General features: G+C 36.6%; 1 protein-coding gene across 4 annotated transcripts in view; it reads right to left on the reverse strand.

Annotated features, from left to right (window-relative positions):
- The window catches only part of Mei4 (meiotic double-stranded break formation protein 4), a 236,032-nt gene that overhangs the window by 151,699 nt on the left and 59,300 nt on the right, over positions 1 to 25,033 (reverse strand). For 3 of the 4 annotated variants that reach the window (XM_070011058.1, XM_070011057.1, XM_070011059.1), the window contains one exon: positions 9,556 to 9,801. The exons of the other annotated variant lie outside the window; for it this stretch is intronic. In XM_070011058.1, the coding sequence (XP_069867159.1) occupies positions 9,556 to 9,787 (232 nt within the window). In that variant the 5' untranslated portion in view covers positions 9,788 to 9,801. The remainder of the gene's footprint in view (positions 1 to 9,555; positions 9,802 to 25,033) is intronic. 4 annotated transcript variants of the gene reach the window in all.

Below are 25,033 nucleotides of genomic sequence, written 5' to 3' on the forward strand. Positions count from 1 at the left end.
GGAAGTGAAAGTTAGGAGTGGGTGACAGGGACTTGGTGCACAGATTATTAGGTCAAAGAGCACTTTATCACTCTTAACGCTCACTCCTTAAGCCACTGGCTTCCCAGTAAACCTTGTAACCTATCTGTGGTGAATTGGGTGCATGAAGATGATGGCTTGCTTAGCTATGTACCCTCCCTTTGTTTCCAAGTGCTTCTTTTGAGAATTTTCTTTTCTAACAAGTGTCTGCTAGTACCAATACTGATGGTAATGACCACACTTTGCTAACTACTGAATTAAGAAAATAGATCTAAGCAAATACCTTAAATCAAGGCATTTTCTTTCTCTTTAAGTAAGTTTTTTATTGTGAAAATACTGTACAGAGGGGTTACAGTTACATGAGCAAGGTAATGAGTACATTTCTTATCAAGCATTGTTGCCTCCTCCTTTGTATTTCCTCTACCATCCCTTCCCTCCCATCTCCGCAACTACACTCCCCCACCCCCAGGAATACAAGTCTATTTGCTATTATTTAGCAATTTAATGATGATTTTAAAGGCAAGAGGTAGGAGTGACTTCTCATATGAGAATTGATGTAGAAATGCAAAACAAAACCCCAAAGACAGTTTTTATTAAAGGAGTAATAGAAAGAGGAGAGTGATTTAGAAGGACTACTGAGAGGGGAACAGGAAAGGAAAGGATAACTTTAAAGGTAACTCATCGAAGAGGTGTCAGAAATGAACTCACCAAAAAGATTCCTATCCCTGCCTTCAAGAGTCATAGGAAGAAACTCAAGCCCCTTCCAGAGGTATGGGACAAGCCTTTCCTCCTGTGCTCTGATTTCTTCTAGAATGAAGGCCTTGAGCCTTTGCTTTCCCATTCCGTGTCTTCCACCTTTCTCTCTTTGGTAATTCCCTCCGAAGCAAGTGTAGTATCCCTCCCAACTACTAGCCTTTGTTGTTTTGTGGGTTACACTCACTCACACACACACACACACACACACACACACACACACACACATACACACACACACACACACGCACGAGTGTGTGTGTGTATAGCATACATACATACATATATATGTCAATGTGCAATGGAATTTTACTCATCAATTAGGAAGAATGGTATTATATCATTTGCAAAGAAATGGATGGACCTAGGAAAAAGTATGTTAAGCAAAACAAATCAGGCCCAGTGAGACAACAGATTCTTGTTTTCTCTCATATGAGCCGGAAGCTGGAACTAATTGATAAATGTAGAAGTAAACATACAGATGTTATATACATGTGTATATAAATGCATGAACTGAAGTACAGAATTTGCAGGAAGAATTCAGAAGGTGTAATGCCTCAGACCCCGCCCTCAGAAAGACCTGTAACAGTTCCAGGCCACTGTCCTTGACCCTGGCAGCTGCAGGGGGAGGAGCCTGGAGAATGGAGCCAAGGGCAGCTCCCTGTTATGGGGCTTCCTTCCCACTCTTAGAGAGCCCTATCTCTATAGTATTTATGAACATACACCTTTTTCTGGTTTTGTATGTACCATGCCCTTTATCAGGTATTCCCTACAAAATCTGCCTTTCTTGTTTTGAGCTTTTTGTTTCCTCTTCAAGCCCACAGTCCTTGCCTTCAAAGTGTAGCCTTCATACCAGCCAACAGTAGCAACATTCCCTGGAAGCTTAGCCCTATTCCATTCATCCAGCTTATCTGATTTCCATTTTACTTTGATTATAGGATGTTACACATTTTTCCAGCTTGAAAGTAAATTTTAGAGTTATCTACTTAAATTTTGCTTGCATCACATTGAACTACCTCTTAAGGACAATTCAACTTGAAACACTTGAACTTCAAACCAAGAAATGTGGCTTAAAGTATGTTTTCATTTGCAGGTAGTGGCTGTCTGCATGTCCTGGAATAGAAAATCAATTTTTAAATAAATTTCTATTAACCACTTTGAAAAAAAAAAAACTTTGTTTGAAGTTTAGTATTGATATTCCTCCAGCACAGTCTTTGCTATTTGGGGTCTTCTATTATTCCATATGAATTTTTGGATTGATGCTTCTAGTTCATTAAAGAATGATGCTGGGATATTGATAGGTATTGCATTGAACTTGTAGATAGCTTTGGGCAATACTGCCATTTTCATGATGTTAATCCTAATCCAGGAACATGGGAGGTTTTTTTTTTCCACTTCCTTAGATCTGCTTTACTTTCTTTTTTTAGGTTTTTAAAGTTTCCATCATAGAGGTCCTTCACCTCTTTGGTTAATTCATAGGTGTTTTTTTTCTTTTTTGAGGCTATTACAAAAGGAGTTACTTTCCTGAGTTCAGCTTTGTTCTTCTTATTGTTAGCATACAGAAAGCCATTGATGTGTGTGTGTGTGTGTGTGTGTGTGTGTGTGTGTGTGTGTGTGTGTGTGTGTGTGTGTGTGTGTGTGTGTGTGTGTGTGTGTGTGTGTGTGTGTGTGTGTGTGTGTGTGTGTGTGTGTGTGTGTGTGTGTGTGTGTGTGTGTGTGTGTGTGTGTCCGGTCATGGGGCCTGAACTCTGGGCCTGGGCACTGTCCCTCAGCTCTTCAGCTCAAGGCTAGTGTTCTATCACTTGAGCCACAGTGCCACTTCTGGCTTTTTCTTTCTGCTTATGTGGTACTGAGGAATCGAACCCAGGGCCTCATGCATGCAAGGCAAGCGCTCTACCACTGAGCCACCTTCCCAGCCCCAAGCCATTGATTTTTGTAGGTTAATTTTATACTCTGCTACTTTGCAAAGATTTGAATCAGCTTGAATAACTTGTGAGTGGAGTCTATGGGTTCTTTAAATACAGGATCATGTCATCTTCAAAGAGGGAGCATTTTTCTTCTTTCCCTATTTGGGTCCTCTTTATGTTTGTCTCTTACCTCATTGCTGTGGCCATAAATTCTAATACTATTTTGAAAAGGAGTAGAGCGAGTGGACATCCTTGTCTCATGCTGATTTTAGAGGAAATGGCTTTTAACTTTTCACTATTAAATGTAATGCTAGCTGTAGATTTGTCAGATACAACTTCTATTATATTGAGGAATATTCTTGCCCTATCTCCATTAAAAGCATTGCTATTCTAAGCCCTTTTAAATTGAGATGCCCCATAATAGATGAATGAATCAAGAAAATTTGGTTTATATACACAATGGAATTGTATGCTTCTATCTAATATAATCTTAAACTTCAAAAACACATAAGCACACAGGCATTTTAAAAACAGAGGCAAGCTGGTGGCACATGACTGTAATCCTACTTAGGAGATTAAGATCTAGTGGATCTTAAGGCACCAGACTGGGCAGAAAAGTCTGAGAGACATCATCTCTAAAATAAACTGCAACAAGGCCTGGTTCATGTGGTAGAGCCCAGGTGAGCAAGGAAGCCAAGTAAGTTAAAGGCTCTAAGTTCAAACCCCAGTACTGGCTAAAGAAAGAAAGAAAGAGAGAGAGAGAGAGAGAGAGAGAGAGAGAGAGAGAGAGAGAGAGAGAGAGAGAGAGAGAAACAGACAGAGACAGAGAGAGACAGAGACAGAGACAGAGACAGAGACAGACAGAGACAGAGACAGAGACAGAAACAGAGAGATATTAAGCCTACCAAAATTAAAATATTCCTAAATTTGAGAATATTAGAATTTTTACAAGCATGAGGGTACAGCTGAACCATGTGCTTAGCATATAAAGGGAGTTGGAAGCAATTCCCAGCCTCCCAAAACAATAGAAAGTAAATAAATTCGCTACAGGTAGCATGATTGAAATAAGAAAAATAACTAAGATGATTGAGCAAAAGACCTAAGAATCTAAAAGTATTATTAGGTTTAGCTTTTGTCCCAAAAACAGAAGATAATACTATCATACATTATGTATTCTGCTCTTATTAGACTTTTGGGGATGATGTACCCCTCTTAAAGGCCCAAGATCTGACACTCAACCTGCATTAATATATCTCCTTCTTTGGGATGCTGGCTATTCCTCTCTGTATCTTATTTCCATTGACACACACAGAGCGCTAGAAAGGACAAATTAGCAAGGATGTTTTGTTCCAGGTATTATTATGTGGAAAATTATATTTTGCATGTCTAAATTTATTTATTCAACCAATATTCACCATCTTCATCTTCCATAACACACACTGTACTAACTGTAAGAACACAGTAGTGATGACAATTCCTACAAATATTCTGCTGTGGAGGTGAAGTACAGTAAGGATAATGGACTGTTTTAACGATTGTAATTTAGCTCACATATGCTGTGCAAAGTACAGAATATTTTGAGGACTCATTGCAGGAAAATGAAATCATGTCTAGGTGTGAGGGAAGGTAGAGGGGTTATTAAAACTACATCAGGAAAAAGAACAGTATGCACCCAGAGAACATGTCCTACGGAAACAATTATATGTTAAAGCCTGAAGCTATGCAAGAATAAAACAAAGTCAAATAGGTACAAGAAATTTAGTGTCACAGTGCAGAATGTTAAGGTACACACAGTGAAAAGAAATTGGGACAGAGAAGTAAGCACCGAATTTTGAATCCGTTTGTTAGTTCAGCTTAAGGCTTTTGGATTTCATCCTAAAGTACGAAGACTAGAGATGAGGTACATTCTAGAGTAGAAAGTGCCACATTTACAAGTAAACACACACATTTTAAGTAGGATTAATTAAGCAAGACCAAAATAAACACGCAGACTAACTAGTTAGAAAAACCTTTCCAACCAAGAATGAAAAGAAAAGAAAATATTCCAGTCACATAGAAAGTAAATACACCCAATGTGGAGATTGCATGGACTTCCAAAAGATGCTCTAGAATAGAGCCTCCAAACAGAAGATAGTTATATAGATGAATGTATAAAGAAAATATGGTGTAAATTCTCGGTACATTTTTATTCAATCATTAAAGAAGAAAGAAGTTAGACTGTTTTCTGAAAAATATGTGGAACTGTAGACTATTACATTAATTGAACTAAACTAGTCCCACAATAAAAGGTAACATACCTAATTTTTTCTTTCATTTGTAGAAGTTAGAGGGAAACAAAATAAAACAAGGTGAAGGGAAAACAAAGGAGGAGGCAACAATGCTTGATAAGAAATGTACTCATGGGGCTGGGAAGGTGACTCAGTGGCAGAGCGCTTGCCTTGCATGCATAAGGCCCTGGGTTTGATTCCCCAGCACCACATAAGCAAAAGAAAAAAAGCCGGAATTGGCACTGTAGCTCAAGCGGTAGAGCGCTAGCCCTGAGCTGAAGAGCTGAGGAACAGTGCCCAAGCCCAGAGTTCAGGCCCCATGACCGGACCCCCCCCCCCCAAAAAAAAGAAATGTACTCATTACCTTGCCCATGTAATTGTAACCCCTCTGGTACAGTATTTTCACAATAAATAAATAAATAAATATTTTTTAAAAAGAAATGAAAGGTAAGGGATGTAGCAAGAGAAGGGAAAAGGGAGTGAGCAAAGAGCATAATAAAGAGTAATAATCTGGGTGGTTATGTTCTAAGTATATTCTACATACATTGATATATCATGATAAAACCTCTTACTATGTACAATTTAATATATACCAGTAAAAATATGGTTGTATTCAATAACCAAACTCAAAGCCCTGTACCAGGAGAACAGGATGAATAAAGGTTTCTTTGGGAATACCTAATGCTGTGGAATCCTTGTACTATTTCCAACCTCTCAAGCTCTGTACCTTCTTTCAGATCCAATATCTACCTTTACTGTTTTTGTCATTATAAGTCATTGTCTCTGTCATAATTTCTACAGATCTAGTTATAATACTCAATCTAAATTCTTGCCCTATCTCTATTAAAAGCATTTGATATTTTAAGCTCTTTTATACTTAACTTTATTTTAATGTAAGCAGAGGGTTTCTATTATCAGAATATTAATTCAATTTTGTTTAATGAATAAAACGTCTAATGTATAGCTATAAATTTACTTTTAATTAGAGCTTTTAATTACAATCTCATTAAAGACAAATTTGCTGATATTTATGTATATTATCCATATATACTTTAACCATAATTTCAGGCAAATTTCCATCATTATTACATTTAACTATATTATAAGAGTGGCATGAAAACTGAGAATGAAATGTCTATACTTTCATTCTTCATGCTCTTTTAGCATCCATCAAACAGTGAGTACCCCAGTTAATAAATGCTAAGCTCCACAGTTGTGTTGATAAGGCAGTTTGCAATACTTCTTCCTTGGTACCTTGTCCATCTGGCAAAGGAGGAGGAGAATCAAGAGAACAAAGAACAAAGGAGGGACCAAAGCTCAGTGGCAGCAGCTAGGAAATTGGCAGCTTGGAGACTACAACAAGCATCATTGTAGAAGCACACCACATGAGACCATTACGTAGTTCGGGTTCTATTGTCCCTATATTGACAACAGATAGTGGAAAAGATTTTTCCTGCATCTATACTTACACAAGATGAGAAGCATGAACCAGGGAGGTAACAGAGCACTTGAAATCGTTTTTTTAATGGGGGGTGGGAGAGAAAAATTCAAAAAATGTTTGCCATAAGGGTTCAGATGCTCCCAAAGTGGTTTAGTTGTTTCCCAGGACACAAAACATTGACAAGATCTCAGCAAAGGTCTTAGAAGAACTAGCTCAACCATAGCTAACTGTGGTACTTTGCATAATACAGCCTGTTACCAATCAAGCCTTCTGTGTGAGTGCCTGTTGTTCAGTGAATGTACACTAAGCATGCAAATCACTAAACTAATTTGGTTGGTTTTCACTTACCTTTTAGGCAACTGCTTGCTCATCTAGTAGCTTATTTATCATTTATGAAGACATTAAGTACTTAAAACTGTAGGCGGAAAACAACATCCTAACACCCCATATATCCACTTCCCTTCTGTGAATGCCAAATTACTATGTAAGTATAATAGCAACTGTTAAGATTTATTTCTTTTCTCACACAACAGACATTTATATTTGAATCCTCCTGCTCAATGAAATTCTAGTAATATTTTCCACTAAGAAAGCCCTGCTCCTGTCAACCCATCCTTTGCAATAACCTATCAAAAAGTATGGTAAAGACCCCAACACCTTGGCAAATCTCTACTGAATTTCACTTACCCATTTACTCTGACCTAGATCAAATCCTTGCCAACACATGAAGCTATCTTTGATTAGAATGTTCTCCTAGATTAAAGAACATGGTTCTTCTCCCTCATTTTCTTCCCTATAAATCAGGAAGGTTGAAGGGAAAGAAATCACTCTTATTCATTAATGGCCTCTATCCTTTCCTCATTGGAGAAGTTAGGCTATGCTAGACGTAAGTAACAAAATGCCTAATATTTACACCATTATCAGCATTAAAAAAATTCCTAATAAAGTACCTAGATTTGTTTTGACTACTCAATAATGTCAACAAGTATTAAGGCTTTTCTCATCTTAGTTCACTATCATTAACATATTCACAAGGATTTTTCAATATGGCCCCACAGTTGGAAAATGGCTACCAAGCATCATGTTGTCATGTCAATGCCCAACACAGGAGACAAAGATCAATGTTTTTGTTTTTTGTTTATATGTACTCACTTTCAGAACAGGGGTATAGCTCAAGTGGTAGAGTGAAAAAGCTAAGCAACAATAGAAAGCACTGTTTTTAAACCTAATACTGACATAAATAAATACATACATCACACACACACACACACACACACACATACATACATACGCTCACTTTCATGGACCTCCTTTTGTCCAAATAGTTAAATTTTAGTCAAAAGCTCAGAGAAGTATTTTTTTACTTTCCATGGCCAGAATTAAGACTGCTGCCCTAACTTTGATCAATAGTAGCCCATTACCATGAGCACACCTACACCAGATAAAACTGGAGGACATTAGAACAAAAAAGGGAATGGCCTGTTGAGTAAACACTTGTGTCTTTCTCATAACCAAAAAAGTCTGATGGATATGATGTAGAATTACTAGGCTTTCATCCTTCCTCCTCTCCCTTCCATCCCTTCCAATCTCTTTTCCCTACCTTCTTTCTTGAGACTACTAGTGAGCTTTAAGCAAAATAAAAATGATACACAATTCTAAAATCAAATTCCATTTCCCCATTTTCTACACAGTATAGTCCCTTAACAAATATAATAAAGAAGCATACTCCTTGTTAAGAAGTTACCAAAAAATCAGAATAAAGAAATAGCTGAGTCCTTAAAATACTGAATAAACCATATTGTATTTTCTTAGTGGTTAACTTTGCCATTTTAGCTCTACTTTATTTAGTTTTGAATTGTTTAGTTGCTCCAATAGACAACTGATACTGCAAATTAAGTTCTCTAGCCACTCAATCGGTCAAGCATTCGATTCAACAGCAGAAAAAGGTGAACATAGAAAGTAAGCTAAAAATTCCAGAAAGAAACATTGAATCATACAAATACAGCGACAGTCTAGCTATGATTTTTTAGGAATAGAATTTCCTTAACGCAAGGAATGTCAGTCTTTCAAATTATATATCACTAAATACCCTCTATGATTTTCCTTTATAGTCTCATAAATCTAATTACTTGTTTTCTTTCATTTTGTCTCCTTTTTTAACAGTACCTCATTTATCTGAATCTATCCACTTATTCCTCAGTTTTGAAGTTGAACTTAACAGATGGAATAACAGATTATTAACTAACATCTGTGCTAACACATTTTACCTGTAACTACTGCTGCGAGTAAAATTGATTTTAATTATAAGATTTGTGAAAATTTCTCTCACAGGTACTGTAAGTGAAACTGTCCAGTTCAGAAACAAGTAATCACCCTGGGTCTTACTGTTTGGTAGACACACTCATTTTACAAACAAGCAATACACACCACTTCACTTTACAAATAGCCCCATGCTGTAAAATATATGTATATGTGTGTATAGTGTGTATGGTTGTGAGCTCTTCATCTCAAGGCTAGTGCTCTACCACCTGAGCTACAGTGCCACTTCTGGTTTTCTGGTGGTTAATTGGAAATAGTCTCATGGACTTTCCTGCCCTGGCTGGCTTTCAATCATGATCCTCAGATCTCAGCCTCCTGAGTAGCTAGGATTACAAGTGTGAGTCACTGGTACCTGGCTGGTAAAATATATTTTTAACATGACATTTATGAACATCATAGTTTAGGGTCACTAGAAATTTTAACTTTGTGCCATCTACAATTGCATGGAAAGTAAGAAAAAATGATTACATGTGTTATTTTTTCCCCCAGGCTATATCCAAATAGCCCATCACTAAGAAAGACTCTACAGAGACAAAATATGGCTACAAATAATGAATCACTATTTTTCTTATGCAACAATAAAATTTCAGTAATATCTACATATTAAGTCACCAGATTTTCCTGATAATTGCCCAAACAAAAAGGAAGTGTGTCTCCACTTAGCCACTCATACACGTGTACACTATACCTGCACCTGTACTTTTAAGAGGACTACGCTTTCTCTTCCTTGGCTCACCCTTGAAATGTTTCAATTTGCAAACCTCCCACCTCTACCTACACAGCAGTTCTTTCTGTTAGTCTTATCTATAGTTACAACTGTACAATACTAAAAAGTTATTTCATCACTTACCATCCTTAAACAATCCTGAACAAATCGTACTCAGAAGAAGTTTTTGACGTAATTGCAGAACTTCTGTTTCCAAAGCTTCCACTTTTGATCTCCATTTGGACTCCCGCTCAGACACCAGCGTGGCCAGGTGCTCTGTATATTCTCTGCTGGTTTTGTCTGCTGGTTTTGAGCGGATAATTGCCAAGGCCAGAGCCACTTTTGAAGTTCTCAAATACCATGTTTGAACATCCATTCTGGTTTTTGCCCCTATCATTTAATTAAGAAAAAAAAGTACAGAAATTCCTTTAAACTTTTCCAGTATATTTTATTTGAACAAAATTGATTATGCAGAGTAACACTAATTAGTAACTCTATAATATGATTTTTGTACCAAAATTCTCATTAAAGTTAGCATGAGAAAAGTATGCAGAAGAAAAATAAACACAAAAGCATTGTAAGTATATTAATATTCTAAAGAGTAGATTTAGATAACTTCTTGGATGGAAAATATATCACTTCATTTAGTGGTTTTGAACCAGACACACGTATCAGAATCATTGAGAAACCCTCAGTATGTAGGGACTGGATCTCATTCATCCACAATTCCAATCCAGCAAATATGGGGTAGCACAAAGGTTGCACACTATGTAAAAAGTCTACCAAATAATAAGAACCTCTAAATGATTGACTCATATTCTAAACCTTCCTCTCTCAAATCCATTCTCCTAAGTTTTGGGAGTAGACCCTTCCTCCCAACTCTTCATTTTCTAATGGATCTACACCTGCTATTCTTCAATTTAGCCAGCCTCCATCCTCCAATCTAAATAGAAACAACCTTTCAAATAATTTTATCATTTAAGTTGTGCTTGTACTCCAATTTTGGACAAATATCCCCACTGCTACCATGAATGCACTTTTCCAACCAATGGTATTTCACAGTCTTTAGGGAACAAAATGAAAGATCACACTGGTCTAATGACATCATCTCATCTGAAGTATAAGCCATTTCTGGCCTCCACTGCATGTTATTGGATTCTGATGGAGGCCTTGCCCATAAAATGTAAAATAAATTGTTAATGAATAATTAAATGCACAGTAGACTCTTCATATCTTCAGCTCCTACATTCCTGTGCCTGTAAGTCACCCAACCCCAGACAAAAACCATGAAAATTAAACATTTTATTTGTACTGAACACGTACAATTTTCTTGTCTCTATTTCCTGAATAATACAACAGCCATTTGCATAGCTTTACATTTTATTGGTTATTCTAGCTGATTTAGAGAAGATGTAAAGTATATGAGAGGATTTCCATAGATCATATATAAAAATACTACTTTTATACAAAGAATTTGAACACATTTTTACATTTGATATTGTTGTTGTTGTTGTTGTTAATGTACTATGTGAAGTTATTTCTTCTTTCTTTTATTTTTTTCTTTTACTCCCCTATGGTTTATCCCATGCTGTCACTGTGTATGATTTTGGTACCCTGTGTATTGTATATATTTATCTGAATTAGGGAAGGGAAGGGTAAGAACAAAATGGTGAGACAAAGGACAAGTGAAAACCAATGCAACAGCGATACTCACAAGAAATATGTTGGAAATGAACTTTACAACTTGGAGGGGGTAGGAGGGGAGGAAAAGAAGGAGAAAAAATAAAGGAGAGAGTAATAAGTTTGACAAGAAATATACTCACTACCTTACATATGTAACTGTAACTCCTCTGTACATCACCTTGACAATAAAAGTAACTAAAAAAAAAACAAAGAATTTGAACACGCATACACTTTTATGTTTGAGGAAATATAGTTGAGGAATATATTTTTTATTTTGGGGGGATCTAAATTCTCCCAACACACATCAGTGACTGTGCAACATTCTAAAAAAATTCATGTCTTTGATTGCCTCACTTAACCTACTAGCAATTAAAACATTATACCCCATATTTCACTTTATTTCCTGCAATTTCTCAAGCCTATCCTTCCATAATGATTATATCACAAGCAGAGTGCCCATGCTCATTCCATGTACATCTTTCTTTTTTTTTTCTTTTTTGTCAGTTGTGGGGCCTGAACTCTGGGCCTGGACACTGTCCCTCAGCTCTTCAGCTCAAGGCTAGCGCTCTACTTGAGCCACAGCACCACTTCTGGCTTGTTCTGTTTATGTGGTGCTGAGGCATTGAAACCAGGGCCTCATGCATGCAAGGCAAGCACTCTACCACTCAGACACCTTCCCAGCCCCCCTATTTACATCTTTGCTTGTGAATTTCTCCAAGTTATGATGTCCTGACTCTTATAACTACTAAAGGTTTGTCTGTGCATCTATCAAAGAACAATTCAAATACCATCATATAAAACCTTCCCAAATTGGTTCTCACTAACAGCCATGTGGACCTATTTGATACCCTCTTATCAATAAAAATGTACAGTAGAACAGGTAGCCTAATGCTACAATTGTGATACGAAAGTCTTCATGTGTCCATCACAGCTATAGTTTTATGATACTGAAAAAGAGGTAAATTAATAACAGGATCACTATAAAAATGACCATATCTAGTCATTTGTTTTGGTAATACTGGGATTTCAACTTGGGGCTACAAGTTTGCTAGGCAAGTATACTACTGCTTGAGCCTTGACTTTGAGCCTTAGTGGTCTGGTGACTTTTGAGATAGGGTTTTGATTTTTCCTAAGCCATCCTGAATCATAATCCTCCTATTTGTCATAGCTGGAATAACAGGTATACATCACAACACCTAGCATTTTCTGTTAATTTTGCATCTTGTGAATCTTTTTTTGCCCATGGTAGCCTAGAACAGTGATTCTGCTGCTTTCAACGTCCTATGTTGCTAGGATGACAGGCTATTAGATATATTCAATGACCTATTTTGCCTAGGGTGCAATCACCCTAACTATGCTGTGAGAAACAAATGAAACATGAATGTATAATATGAGCCCAATTAGACACAGAATAGAAACGTTTTAAAAAGCAAATAGGGTCCGGCTCTGGTGATTCATATCTATAATCCTACTAACTTGGGAGGATGAAGAAGGAAGGCTCATGGTCGGAAGCTAGCTGAGGCAAGGAATTTGCACACTCCCTTTTCAACCTATAGGTGGGCACAGAGGTGACATTTATTATTCTGGCTAAGTGGGAGGCTGGGATTGGGAGAATATTAGGTCCAGGCCAGCCAGGGAAAAATAGAAAAGTCTGCAAGACTCCATCTCCAGAAAGAGAAGCTGAGTCTGTGATCCCAGGTATGCTCTTGGGTGGGAAGTACAAACCTATTCTAGGGCTGAGAAGGTGGCTGAGTGGTAGAGTACTTGCCTTGCATGCATAAGGCCCTGAGTTCGATTCCTCAGCACCACAAAAGCAGAAAAAGATGGAAGTGGCTCTGGGGCTCAAGTGGTAGAGCGCTATCCTTGAGCTGAAGAGCTGAGGGACAGTGCCTAGGCCCAGAGTTCAGGCCCCGTGACCAGAAAAAAACAAACAAACATAACTGTCCTAAGAATAATCCAAGAAAAACAGGACTGGAGGCATAACCCAGTGGTAGAACCCCAGTCTGGCATACACAAGGCCATTTATTCAAACCCCAACATTATCATAAAAAACAGAAATTACCTCTAACTATAGAATTATTGGGGATTTTTCCAAAGAATTACCCCAGCACATTGATGAGAAAAATTAAATACATGTACTTGATAAAACAAAATTCATATAAAGGTGAAGGAGAAGTAGAACCTAAGCACAATGTGCTGGTGAGTCCAAAATTGAATGGTTACTTCAGAAACATTGGATAGTTTCCTGTAAACTTAAACAAATTACCATAAACCCCAGGTGTGTCCCAGGATAACAGAAAGTTATCATCATCCAAAGTTCTGTACACGAATATTTGTGGTAGATTTATTCATATCACAAATACTGGAAGCTATCTAAATTTATTCCACTAGTGATTGCATAAAAGACTGAACATACAGTCGGTTAAATAAACTACTGATATTTAAAAGAGAAAAAAAAGAATTATTGGGGATTTTGAGCTTCTTATTTTCTTTTTTAAACATAAATATACTTAATCCTTATGCATTTTTATTGTTATTATAAAGGTGATGTACAGATGGATTAAGCTATATAAATCAGATAATGAGCACATTTCTTTTTTGGACAGTCACCTCGCTCCCAATTTTTCCCTCCTGTCCCCACCCACAAGTTGTGTAGTTCATTTCAACATAGTGAATACCACTGCTGCCTTTGTTCATCTTTTGACCCACCATTTCCGTGTCCTTACCCTCCAAAAGATAAATGAATATTTTCATCGATTTTCTTAGATTAATTTTCTGCATTGATCACATATGGCGTTCTAATGAAAAAAATCATAAAGCAATTTGATTTGCAAAATCAAAATAGAGTGTCATTTTTTTAGCCTTTCACAGCTGGTAAATACACCGACGACTACAAACTATTAAGATGGACATGCTAATTAGAATTATAATAGCTCCACTTATTTTAGCTTTTGAAGCATCCATTCTACTGACTGTCATCCTCCATCTGTCAGGTCAGGGAAGGGAGCAGTGGACTCTGACATTCACTCATCTCAGAAAAGCCTCCTTAGTACAGCGGACAGGCACATAGACCACCCTCTCTGCAGAAATGAGCCTGCAAGCACTTGTAAGATTACTGACTCCCTCTCACCACTTATGTCTACTGGCAAGGGCTTCTGTGAGAGAAGAATTTCCCATTCAATTATGAATGGTGGAAATTCAGGCTAAAAACACAACCCAGAAGCACCGTTTTTTTTTGTTTTTTTTTGTTTTTTTTTGCATAAGAGGTAAAAGCTCACTGTTTTATAAAACACAGCTATCTCTGTCATCTTGCAGAGATGTTTTAATTAAATGATTTAATTAAATGATTAAATGTCTTGATTTTTAAGACACTGTATGAGATTTGTTCGAAGTCAAGCATGCTGAATATCACTTATCAGAAAGAAAGATCAAATTAAAAAGGCCTTCTGGATTGTAACAATCTCAGGGTCCCTCATCTGAACATTAATTAGAATTTATCACAAATGAGCTGAAATGACTGCTAATAGAGATGTGTGGCACAGGCTTATAAGGTATAAATCACACTGATAACACACATGGAGCTACAATGCACAAACAACAGAACAGGGTTTTTAGGCAATTTTCTAGTATATATCTGTTTTCTGTGTCTGTGGTGTCTGTGAGTGTGTGTGTGTTTGTGCGTGTGTGCGAGAGAGACAGACAGACAGACAGACAGACAGACAGACAGAGAGTGCATATATTTAGCCATGTTTACCTTTTAAGCTTTAGACAGCACACCTATTCTCAAATTGCCATCTGCAAGATGAAGAATTCTATTTTCACTAAAATTTCATGGAATAAAATATGAGCTTCTGGTAGGGGGCTGGGAAGGTGGCTCAGTGATAGAGCGCTTGCCTTGCATGCATGAGGCCCTGGGTTTGATTCCTCAGCACCACATAAGCAAAAAGAAAAAAAGCCGGAAGTGGCGCTGTGGCTCAAGTGGTAGAGCACTAGCCTTGAGCTGAAGAGCTGAGGGACAGTGCCCAGGCCCAGAGTTCGGGCACCACGACTGGACCCCCCCCCAAAAAAAGAATAAATAGGTATTTGACTTTTGTTTCTGGTTTCTAACTCAAAGATTCTAAATTTCCTTAATCATAGTAGATTCAACTGACAACTCTTGACAGAGTTTCAGAATGGGGAGTAGGCCAAACTATAATTAGAAGCTTGAACTTTCATCCTCACCAATTTGCCCCCTCAGCTCTGGAGAGAAAAGAGGGATCATGCCTACCTGGTGAAATTATAAATTTAAATTAAATAGGTAAATTGAGGGGATGGGTGGGGTAGAAGAGATGAAGGGAGAATGATGCAATGGGTGATCAAGATGCACTGTTCTCACAAACTGACAAGTTGAATTGAAACCCTTTTGAACAACTACTTAAGCATAATAAAAGTAAATAGATATCGAATAAAATAAAATATAAACAAAACTAAAATACTTTTAATGATAGAGTTCAAAGTTTTTGGCATGGTAGATACCAAGATGCTAAGAGTGGTATACCCTGAGAGGGAGTGGGGAATTTGTATACTCCATCCCATAGATAGCCCTAGGCACTTATTTCATCTGGCCATTTCTTTCCTTGGTTGTATCATTTTTCCTAGCAAACTGTCAAACCTGACTAATAGGATGCTGAATTTCAGGCTTTATACTGGAGGCCCCTGGACATGCAACAGGCATCCAACCTGGGGACAATGTTGCAGAACTGAGCCCCTAAACCTGAGGAATCTCATGCTGACTCCAGGTAGTTTGGGTCTGAATCGAATTAATGGACACTCAGTTGGTGTCTGAAGAATGGGAGGGTTATTTGCTACTGGAAAGCATCAGTTCCTAAACATATGCTCTGTTAAACTGAGGAAATATCAGTAGCAACTTTCAGAAAGTCTTTTTAAATTGAATTTATACTCAAATAATTATGATAATTTAAATGAGCATATAATGTTTCCCAAGAAGGTATTTAGCTTTGGAATTCTTAGTAGTTTAAAAGCCAAATTTTCACCATCTTTTAAAAACAGAGCATTAGTTTAAATGAAATTTCTCTACCTTTTCACTTGGGGGCAATTCCTTACCATAGTAAAGCCATCACAGGGCTTTGGGAGAAAATCGAATTAAATTCTTCATGATCCTTGGATTTTCATCAGACAATGAATGCTACTCTGGCAACATTACTTTTTTGATTTTTGTCTGCCCGAATTGTACTGTCCCCATCTGAACTTTAATTTGAGATCAACTATTCAATTCTTTGAACACTCAAAACTGTTGGAAATTATAGCCCCAGAATCTAAACTTACTTCCTCAGCAAGAACACTGATGAAAATTCTACGATAAAAAGACCCATAGATACTTCTTAAAACACTGGTGAGAATTTAAAGTAGATAAACATTCAGGAGAATATTCTCCTAAAATGTCCCAAACATTTTCAAGGTATTTGTTTTCCTTGTCCCAGTAATTTAATTTTAAGATGTTATCTTAAAGAATTGATCAGAGCTGTATATAAAACTTACTGCCATAAATAATTCATGGACTTATCACTAGACTGAACAATAATAGAAATTACTTTGTGATGCCTTTTACAATTAAGCTGAAAATATTTTTGAAAAACTTAAAAATACGTAAAAACATTACCATCCAACATTAGTGCAATGTAAAGCATAAGATAGTAAAGACAGAACAATGGAAAAAATTAAACTCAGAAGTAGAAAATTTATATTGAATCTAAGAGATAAAAGGAGGAAGAAAGGAGAAAGGGAAGAAACAAAAAAATAAAAGGAAAGAGAAAATGAAAGAGGATTAAGGAAGATACATATTATCACACACACAAAATTAATCAATCAACTAGTCAATAACTATGACAAGGATATTAAAATGGTATTATTTTCTACTTTATATTTTCCAGTATTCTCACATTTTCACAGTAAACATAAAATATATAAGTTAAACAAAGTATATATTAGTCAAATCATTTTAGTACCAGCCCTACAGAAATGTCCTCATGCAATATTTTCAAAGTTGACATTATAGGACTGTCAGAAGAATAAAATTAGATACTTATCACACACAAAACTCAAGTCAAAATTGTGAAGGTTTAAATATAAAACCTGAAGCTGTTAAACAACTAGAAGTAGATACAGAGAAAAAAACCTGCTTAAAGTTATTTTCACAAAGTTTTATTTTTTTCAGTATGACCCTCAGGCAACAATGTATTTTAAAATTAGATAAATGTGATTGTATCACACTAATAAGTCCTACACAGAGGAAATACTTGCAAGCTAAATATATGGTAATGGATTAACATATCCAATCCTCAAAAAATTCAATAGCAATTAAACAAATAACCCAATTAAAAAGTAGGGAGCCTGGTGCTGATGGCTCCCTCCTGTAATCCTACCTTCTAAGGAGTCTAGGAACTGAGGATCCTGGTTCAAGGCCAAAGCAGGCAGGAAAGTCCTTGAGACCCTTATCTCCAATTAACCACCAGAAGACTGGAAGTGACCCTGTGACTCAAAGTAGTAGAGCACTAGCTTTGAGCAAAAGATCTCAGGAACAGCCCCCAGGCCTTGAGTTCAAGCTCCATGAATGACTAAATAATTAAAGTAAAAAATAAAAATGAAAAGAACTAGGTGCAGCAGCTTACGTCTGTAAGTTCAGATACTCAAGAGGCAGACACTAAAATGATCAGCAAGGTTCACACATCATCTTAGCTACCCAGTGGGCAGATGAAGTCAGTCTAGGCAAAATGTTTGAAAGAATTTATCTCAGATAATGAGTAGTTGTGCTCTGTAGAATGTACCTATCTTCCCATCTATACACGAAGTGTAAATAGGATTGCTGTCCAGGCCAGCTGGGCAAAAGTGCAAGATCCTTTTCAAAAACTCAACTAAAACAAAAATGGCTGAAGGTGTGGCTCAAATGGTAGAATGTTTGCCTGGCAAGCAGTCTTAAATTCAAACTCCAGTACAAAGAATGAAGAGAGGGAGAGGAAAGAGAGAGTGAAAAGAGAGAGAGGAAGGGGAGGAAAGAGGAAGGGAACGAAGGAAGAAGGGAGGGAGAAGTAAGTGGGAAAGAGAAGGGGAAGAGAGAAGAGAGGCCTTTCAACTGGGGTATTGTGGTACAAGGCGGTCCTAAGGAAGGAAAAATCACAGGAGACACTGAGAAATAACTAAAACAGAAGAGGCTGAAGTAACTCAAGTGGTAGAACAGTTGTCTAGAAAGGCAAGATGAGGCCTTGAGTTCAAATCCCTATACAAACAAAAAATAAAGAAAAATGAGTAACAACATAAATAAATATTTCTCAAAAGAAGACATACAACTAGCCAATATGTATATGAAAAATGCCCAACATAACTAACCATCCAAGGAATGCAGAGAAAAACCACAATGAAGTATGACAGCTAACAGAACAGAGACCATCAAAAAGATAAAACTGGTGAGCAATGTAACTTCATAGTGGAGTTAGGACTTGTCTAGCATGAGCAAGGCCCTAGGCTCCATTTCTAGTACTTCAAAAAAGGAAGAAAGGGTAAGTGGAGGGAGGGAGAAATTAAGGAAAGGGAAAGGGGAAAGGAAAGGAGAAAAAGAGGCAGATAACAAGTACTGGCCAACATATATGTGAAGAAAAGAATACCTTTCTACACTATTGGTGGGAAAGTGAATTCCTAAAGCTTTTATGGAAAATAATATGGAGGTTTCTCAAATATAAAACATACAAACTACCTTATACTCCCGCAATCTTGTTTCTGTATAATGTATCTAAGGAATAAAATCAGGATATGGGAAAGATATCTGCCCTCTCATATGAAGTGTAACATCAATCTCAGAAAGACAAGATACGGAATCAGTAAAAGAATCAATTGACAGAAGAATGGAAAAATAAATACACACATACAAATACAATGAAATATGATTAAGTGAATAAAAAGAAAGAAATCCTATACGTTGAGACAACATGGATACACCTGGAAGATAGTAGCTTAAGTGCAATAAACCAAGAGAAAAAGACAAAGACAAATGGTGATGATTCTCCTACATATGAAATCTTCCAAAAAAAAAAAATCAACACATAGAAGGTGAGAGTATATTAGCAGTTGCCAAGAAAATGATGTACCTGCTAAAAGGAACAAAATTTCATTTGGAATAAACAAATTCTTGGGATTTGGGTTATATAATGGTAATTATTACTATCTGTAATAAATTATAAAATTGAAAATTGCCCAGAGAGTATTTTTTGAAATATTTTTATTATCTTCCTTAAATGTTCTCACAACAGAAAAACTAATGGTATATTAACTGGATTAATTTACTAATTTCATAATGGATACAAGTATCAAAAATACCACATTTCATACTGCAACTATACATAAATAGGTTCATGCACATATATACATATATATGTAATTTCTGCTCAGCAATTTTCTTACTACATTCTTCTATAAATCTTTAGTATTAATCCATTATCTGATTATGAAAAACAAGTATGCTATTGGAAGTAAGTTTCAGCAGAAAAAATAAGAAAACTGAAAATGGGTTTGGAATGAAGACTCAAAGCTCTATACTAATCATTGGGTGATTTTGATGAGAATCTCAGCCCCCAACACTCACTGCCTCAATTCTGAGTCACCTCAACCATGAACTACATCATCAATGCGACAGCTTGAGAGCAGAGGTGAGGGATACAATCGTTTAAAACAGTACTTTAAACATATTTAGAAACTTTAGACTGTCAAAGTGTTTTCAAGTGTTGAAAATGATAATAGGATGGGAATCACTTCCTTGTTTCCCTGATCTACCTACCTGCTCAGCTTTCCCCAAATTCCACCAATTCCATAAACTCCAGACATCCCCACTGCCCCCAACTGATGCATGTCTCTTAATAGCATAACAAAGTGTTTTTTGTTGTTTTTTTTTAGCTTTTTTTGTGTGTGAAAATACCATACAGAGGTGTTACAATTACATGGGCAAGATAATTCCATGAATTCAAAGGACATAATGGACTTTGGAGAAGTGGCAGAAAAACTTTGCAGTGTGCCCAAGCACAAACTACTGCCCACTCTAGTCCTAAATACTGTAAACATTAGCTGACTCATAGTAACACTCTACTAAGTACTTGGCTGAGTGAATTAATGAATGAAAGAATAGATCAATATAGGATATATATATATGGTGATAGGGATGCTTAGAGAACACTTAACTCTGGATACATAAGAAAGCCTGTGTCAATTTCATACCAGAAAGCATGGTTTAGAACAAGAATGGGTTAGAAGGACAGTTGACTTAGTTAACCTGACAATCACCCTAACTGTTTTACTCACTGCCTCCAAACTTACACATTCCTGAAGTATATCCTTAAATAAGGGAAGTGCAAGAGAGATTATCAAGTTCAACAGCTTCTTGTTCAAGGTAAGCTATGAGCTGAAATAAATTTATCATGTGAGCCTTACAACAGATACTTGCCTTGCCAATAAAACAATTCCTTAAATCCTAACATGAAATAACAGGATAAAGTATGAGTGTAGTATCCATGTAGGAGCATATAAAAGTATGAGGAAATACTCACAAACCTGGTAGGGAAATGTTCATTTCTCAAGTATCAGTCTAGGAGAAGTGCACTAGCAATGCCAGAACAATGAGTTAGGACAAGGTTTTTTAGATAATTAGTTTCAATGAAGTTTGGACAAGGTCTAACATGTAATTTTTGGATTAGATCTAGCTGACAAATTCCCTAATTACTGTTACAGTTTCAGCTCATACTGTACTATGGAGTGTTCATGTGACATTTTACATAAAAGAATCAGGAGTTAGTCAAGATTTCAAAGATCTAATTATTAAAGGGGTGCTTTAAAAGGATTTTTTTTCTTTTTTTTCTCTAAGCAGGAATTTTTTTATTAGTAAGGTTTTTCTATTGTGAAAATACCATACAGAGCAGTTACATGAGGAAGGTAATGAGGACATTTCTTATCAAGCAATGCTGCCTTCTCCTTTGTTTCCCCTTACCATTCCTGCCCTCCCACTTCCCGCCCCCCCATTCATGACAGGAGGCTTGTAGAAATAAAAGGGTATTGGCTGTTTTTCCATTGTTATCCAAGCCCATCAAAAGAGGCCAATTAACATTTCCTTGTTTAAAAAAAAAAGAGTTTAATCAATCAGATTTAGAGTGTCTTAGAGTCTCCTACCACTGTTTTTTAACGCCTTCATCCATTGTCATAGAAAGGATTTTCTCATGTTCTCTGCATTCTGGCAGAATTACACATGGGAAAAATGCATTCTGCATTTTGTAAGTTATCAAGATACCCTGATTTGAATGGTTATATATTTATATATATATATATATATATATATATACATATATACACATATATATACATATATACACATATATATACATATATATACATATACATATACATATATATACATATATATACATATATACATATATATACACATATATATACATATATATACACACACATATATATATATATACACACACATATATGCATATACATATATGACACAACCAGCAATCATCTTCCTCTACATAAATACACAAAAGTAAAGGGAGCAGGTAGTTTCTATTAACATGTATTAAATTTCTCAATTAATCTGTTACTTTATACACTGATATGGGAAAAGCCTTAATACACAAACAAAAAAAAAAAACCAAGCATATTACCACAGGTATATATAAAAAAAAGTATGATGAACTACCTAATTCAAACCCATAATCGCCACAATTTTATAATTAGGATTTTTGAAAAAGTTACACGTCATAACACAAAGAAATCAATAGGATATCGAAAAGCAAAGAAACAAATGAAAGAGGTAAGTGAGAAAGTTCTACCAATCATAGGGAGAGAGGCAGCTAGCTGCCTTCTGAAACTGACCAAGAACCTGAGCTCCCAAGAACACAATACTAAAGCAAGAAAATGCCTCCACATGGGGCAAAATTCTCAAGAAAGTATAAATGGCCCTATTCAAAACATCCCATTAAGTAAATTACACATTGTTTTTTAAAGAAAAAGACTGTCTCCACTACTATTATATTGCGCCTATTTAAGACTTTATTTTTGTGGAAGCTTAAGATAGGAACTTAAGAAAACACATCTATAAACACATTATCTTAAGGCTCTTTTTTTTTTTTTTTTTTTTTTTTTTTTGTCGGTCATGGGGCCTGGACTCTGGGCCTAGGCACTGTCTCTGAGCTCTTTAGTTCAAGGTGAGCACTCTATCACTTGAGCCACAGCACCACTTCCGACTTTTTTTCTTGCTTATGTGGTGCTGAGGAATCAAACCCAGGGCCTCATGCATGCAAGGCAAGCCCTCTACCACTAAGCCACCTTCCCAGCCTCTTGAGGCTCATTTTTTAACCCTGAAAATGTTTAGAAGATGTTTTTAAACTCTGAAAATGTTCAAATCCTGTTTCCCTCACTGAAATCTCAGAGACTGCAGAGTGCAAAAACCAACAATTTTTCCAGAGATTCATTTTATAACTATATTGAATAATTTTGCCCTTAACTAGATTATTGTTCTTTTAAAACAGCCCAAGAGAGAAAACTCATTTCCCAAATACTGAAAACCTTAGTTTATACATATTTTGAAACATGATGCCCTTTTCATTACTAGCCCTTTAAACTCAGACCCTCTACTTACTGTAGACAACACACACACTGAGGCAGTTACAGCTCTTACTGTGGGTAAATCATCTTTCAGGACTGGTCCTCACTTCCCTCTCTATTTGCTCCCATTACCAGTCATTAGATATACTCTTGATCTGCTGTGTATCCTTGGAAATCAGACAGTGACAGATTGCTCTCACACACAGGATATTTGTTCACTAACATGAAACTATTAATTGACAGAATCCATGCTCCCTATTTCCTTACCCCCTACCTCAGGACCACCACAACCTCCACACAGCTAAGGAATACTAAACAAAGGTGCAGGGCACTCCAAAGACAAGGAAACCTATAGAGCAAGAAAAGACAGTACATGATCCATGAACACCAGATAGGAATATCCTCAGCTGGAATTGGTTTCTAATTTTTACTTCACACTGGAACTAGTGCCTACCTTCCGCCTTCATAATAGGAACTACTCAGAATAAAAACATTCAGTAGTCCTGCAGCCTAATAACTGTGAACACCACTCTGCAGGCAAGTACACCAAATTCTGTGCTTAACCTACTGAGGAGTAAATGGAAAAAGTCGGTCTTTCTCACCATAGCTTCTGGAGCGCTTTAGGCCTGCACTTCCCAATGCCTGTGGTTCACTTGGTTCTGCATTTCCATGTGGCCTTGAGTCATGCACACATATGCTCTCTTAGGTAACCCATCATGTTGCCTCAACAGGGGGTGCACATGCGTGGTTTGGTGTGCCCATATTTTACCAAATGCTACATTTGTGTAGTGGACAGGCCCCACCGTTGGTGAGTAAATTTGAAATTTTGGAGTTAGGAGTTATGGTTGATGGGGGACACTGGTGGACAGAATGCAAGTCTGGAAACAATGAAGCTGGTGAGAATGGGCTGTCTGTGAGGTTAACTGGGATGGGCCAGGGGACAGAGTGTTGTAATGCTATGGACTGCTGCTACTGTTGAGTCTCTAGACAGAGGCTTTGAATAAACATAACACCATTCTCACCCATGTGTGGCATCTTCCTTTCACCCATCTGAATCAGAGAACCTAGGAACCATCAGCAACACACCTATCAGATCTTGCCCTCCTCTCTAAAATGTATATCTGACCAACCTGAGATTAGTAATAAGAAAAGAATAAGGCAGCAATACCACTTTTGGGTGTTAATGCAAAAGATTGTAAGTCCGGATCTGGTAAAGCCACTTGCACAATCATATTTACTGAAGCACTATTCATCATAAACAAGCTATTGAAACAGCCCAGATGCCCATCAATTGACCAAGATAACACAGTATATATACACAATGGAATTCTACTCATCCATCAGGAAGAATGTTAAACTATTTGCAAAAAGTGGATAGATCTGGAAGAAATTATGTTAAGTGAGTTAAGTCAGGCCCAGAGAGACAAACAACACATGTACTATCTCTCATGTGTTAACTAGAATTAATGTATAAATGTACAAGTAAAAACATTCAGGGTTGTATGCAATTGTATACAACACTTTAACCAAAGTATGGTATTGTCAAGGAAGAATTCAAATGGTATAATTTCTTAGAAAAAAATAACTCAACACCCAACAAGATGAATACCAAGATACTGGTACTTGAAAGGTATATGGGGTAATGGGAAAGGGAATAGAGGAATGAAAGAGAAAGCAGGCAGAGAAAGCAGTTATAACATTCAATGCATAACTGAGGGGAAGGGTCAGGCTGCAAGGGAGGGGAGTGAAGAATGGAAGGGGGAACTTCACTCAAGATATGCTCATAAATTGATTCATTGAACAATTACTCCTTTCTGACTACTTAAAGATAATTTAAAACAATAAAATACATTTTTGAAGGTCATGACAATCAAGAAAAAGCCACATGGTAGCATCCTAGCCAGCCTAACCTTAGTTCTCCTAACAATATTGGCAGATTATCAGTAACACACACAACTTTTACATTAAGCATTTTTAAATTGTTTATAATGTTATATTGTGACAGCAAAAGAGACCTTTTATTGATAACGATATCAATGTATTTCATCTCAGAAGTAAAACATTTAGTAAGAACCAGTCTTAGTTTCATTGGTGGCTCAGTTCAGCTCCAGGGCATTCAATTAGCCATTTGTTTAAAACCAAATTTCTCATGCTGTAAACAAAATTGAAATCTTCATCATAAATTTTGTTTCCAAATCTATTTTGCACCATCAATTATGACAAGAAAATTGAAATAATTGAGTTTTAACCCTTAAAAAATCTCATGAAAATAAAGAAAAGAAAGCGAATG

The sequence above is a fragment of the Dipodomys merriami genome, unplaced genomic scaffold, assembly GCF_024711535.1.
Source record: "Dipodomys merriami isolate MVZ:Mamm:240054 unplaced genomic scaffold, mDipMer1.0.p SCAF_8, whole genome shotgun sequence".
NCBI classification, from domain to species: Eukaryota; Metazoa; Chordata; class Mammalia; order Rodentia; family Heteromyidae; genus Dipodomys; species Dipodomys merriami.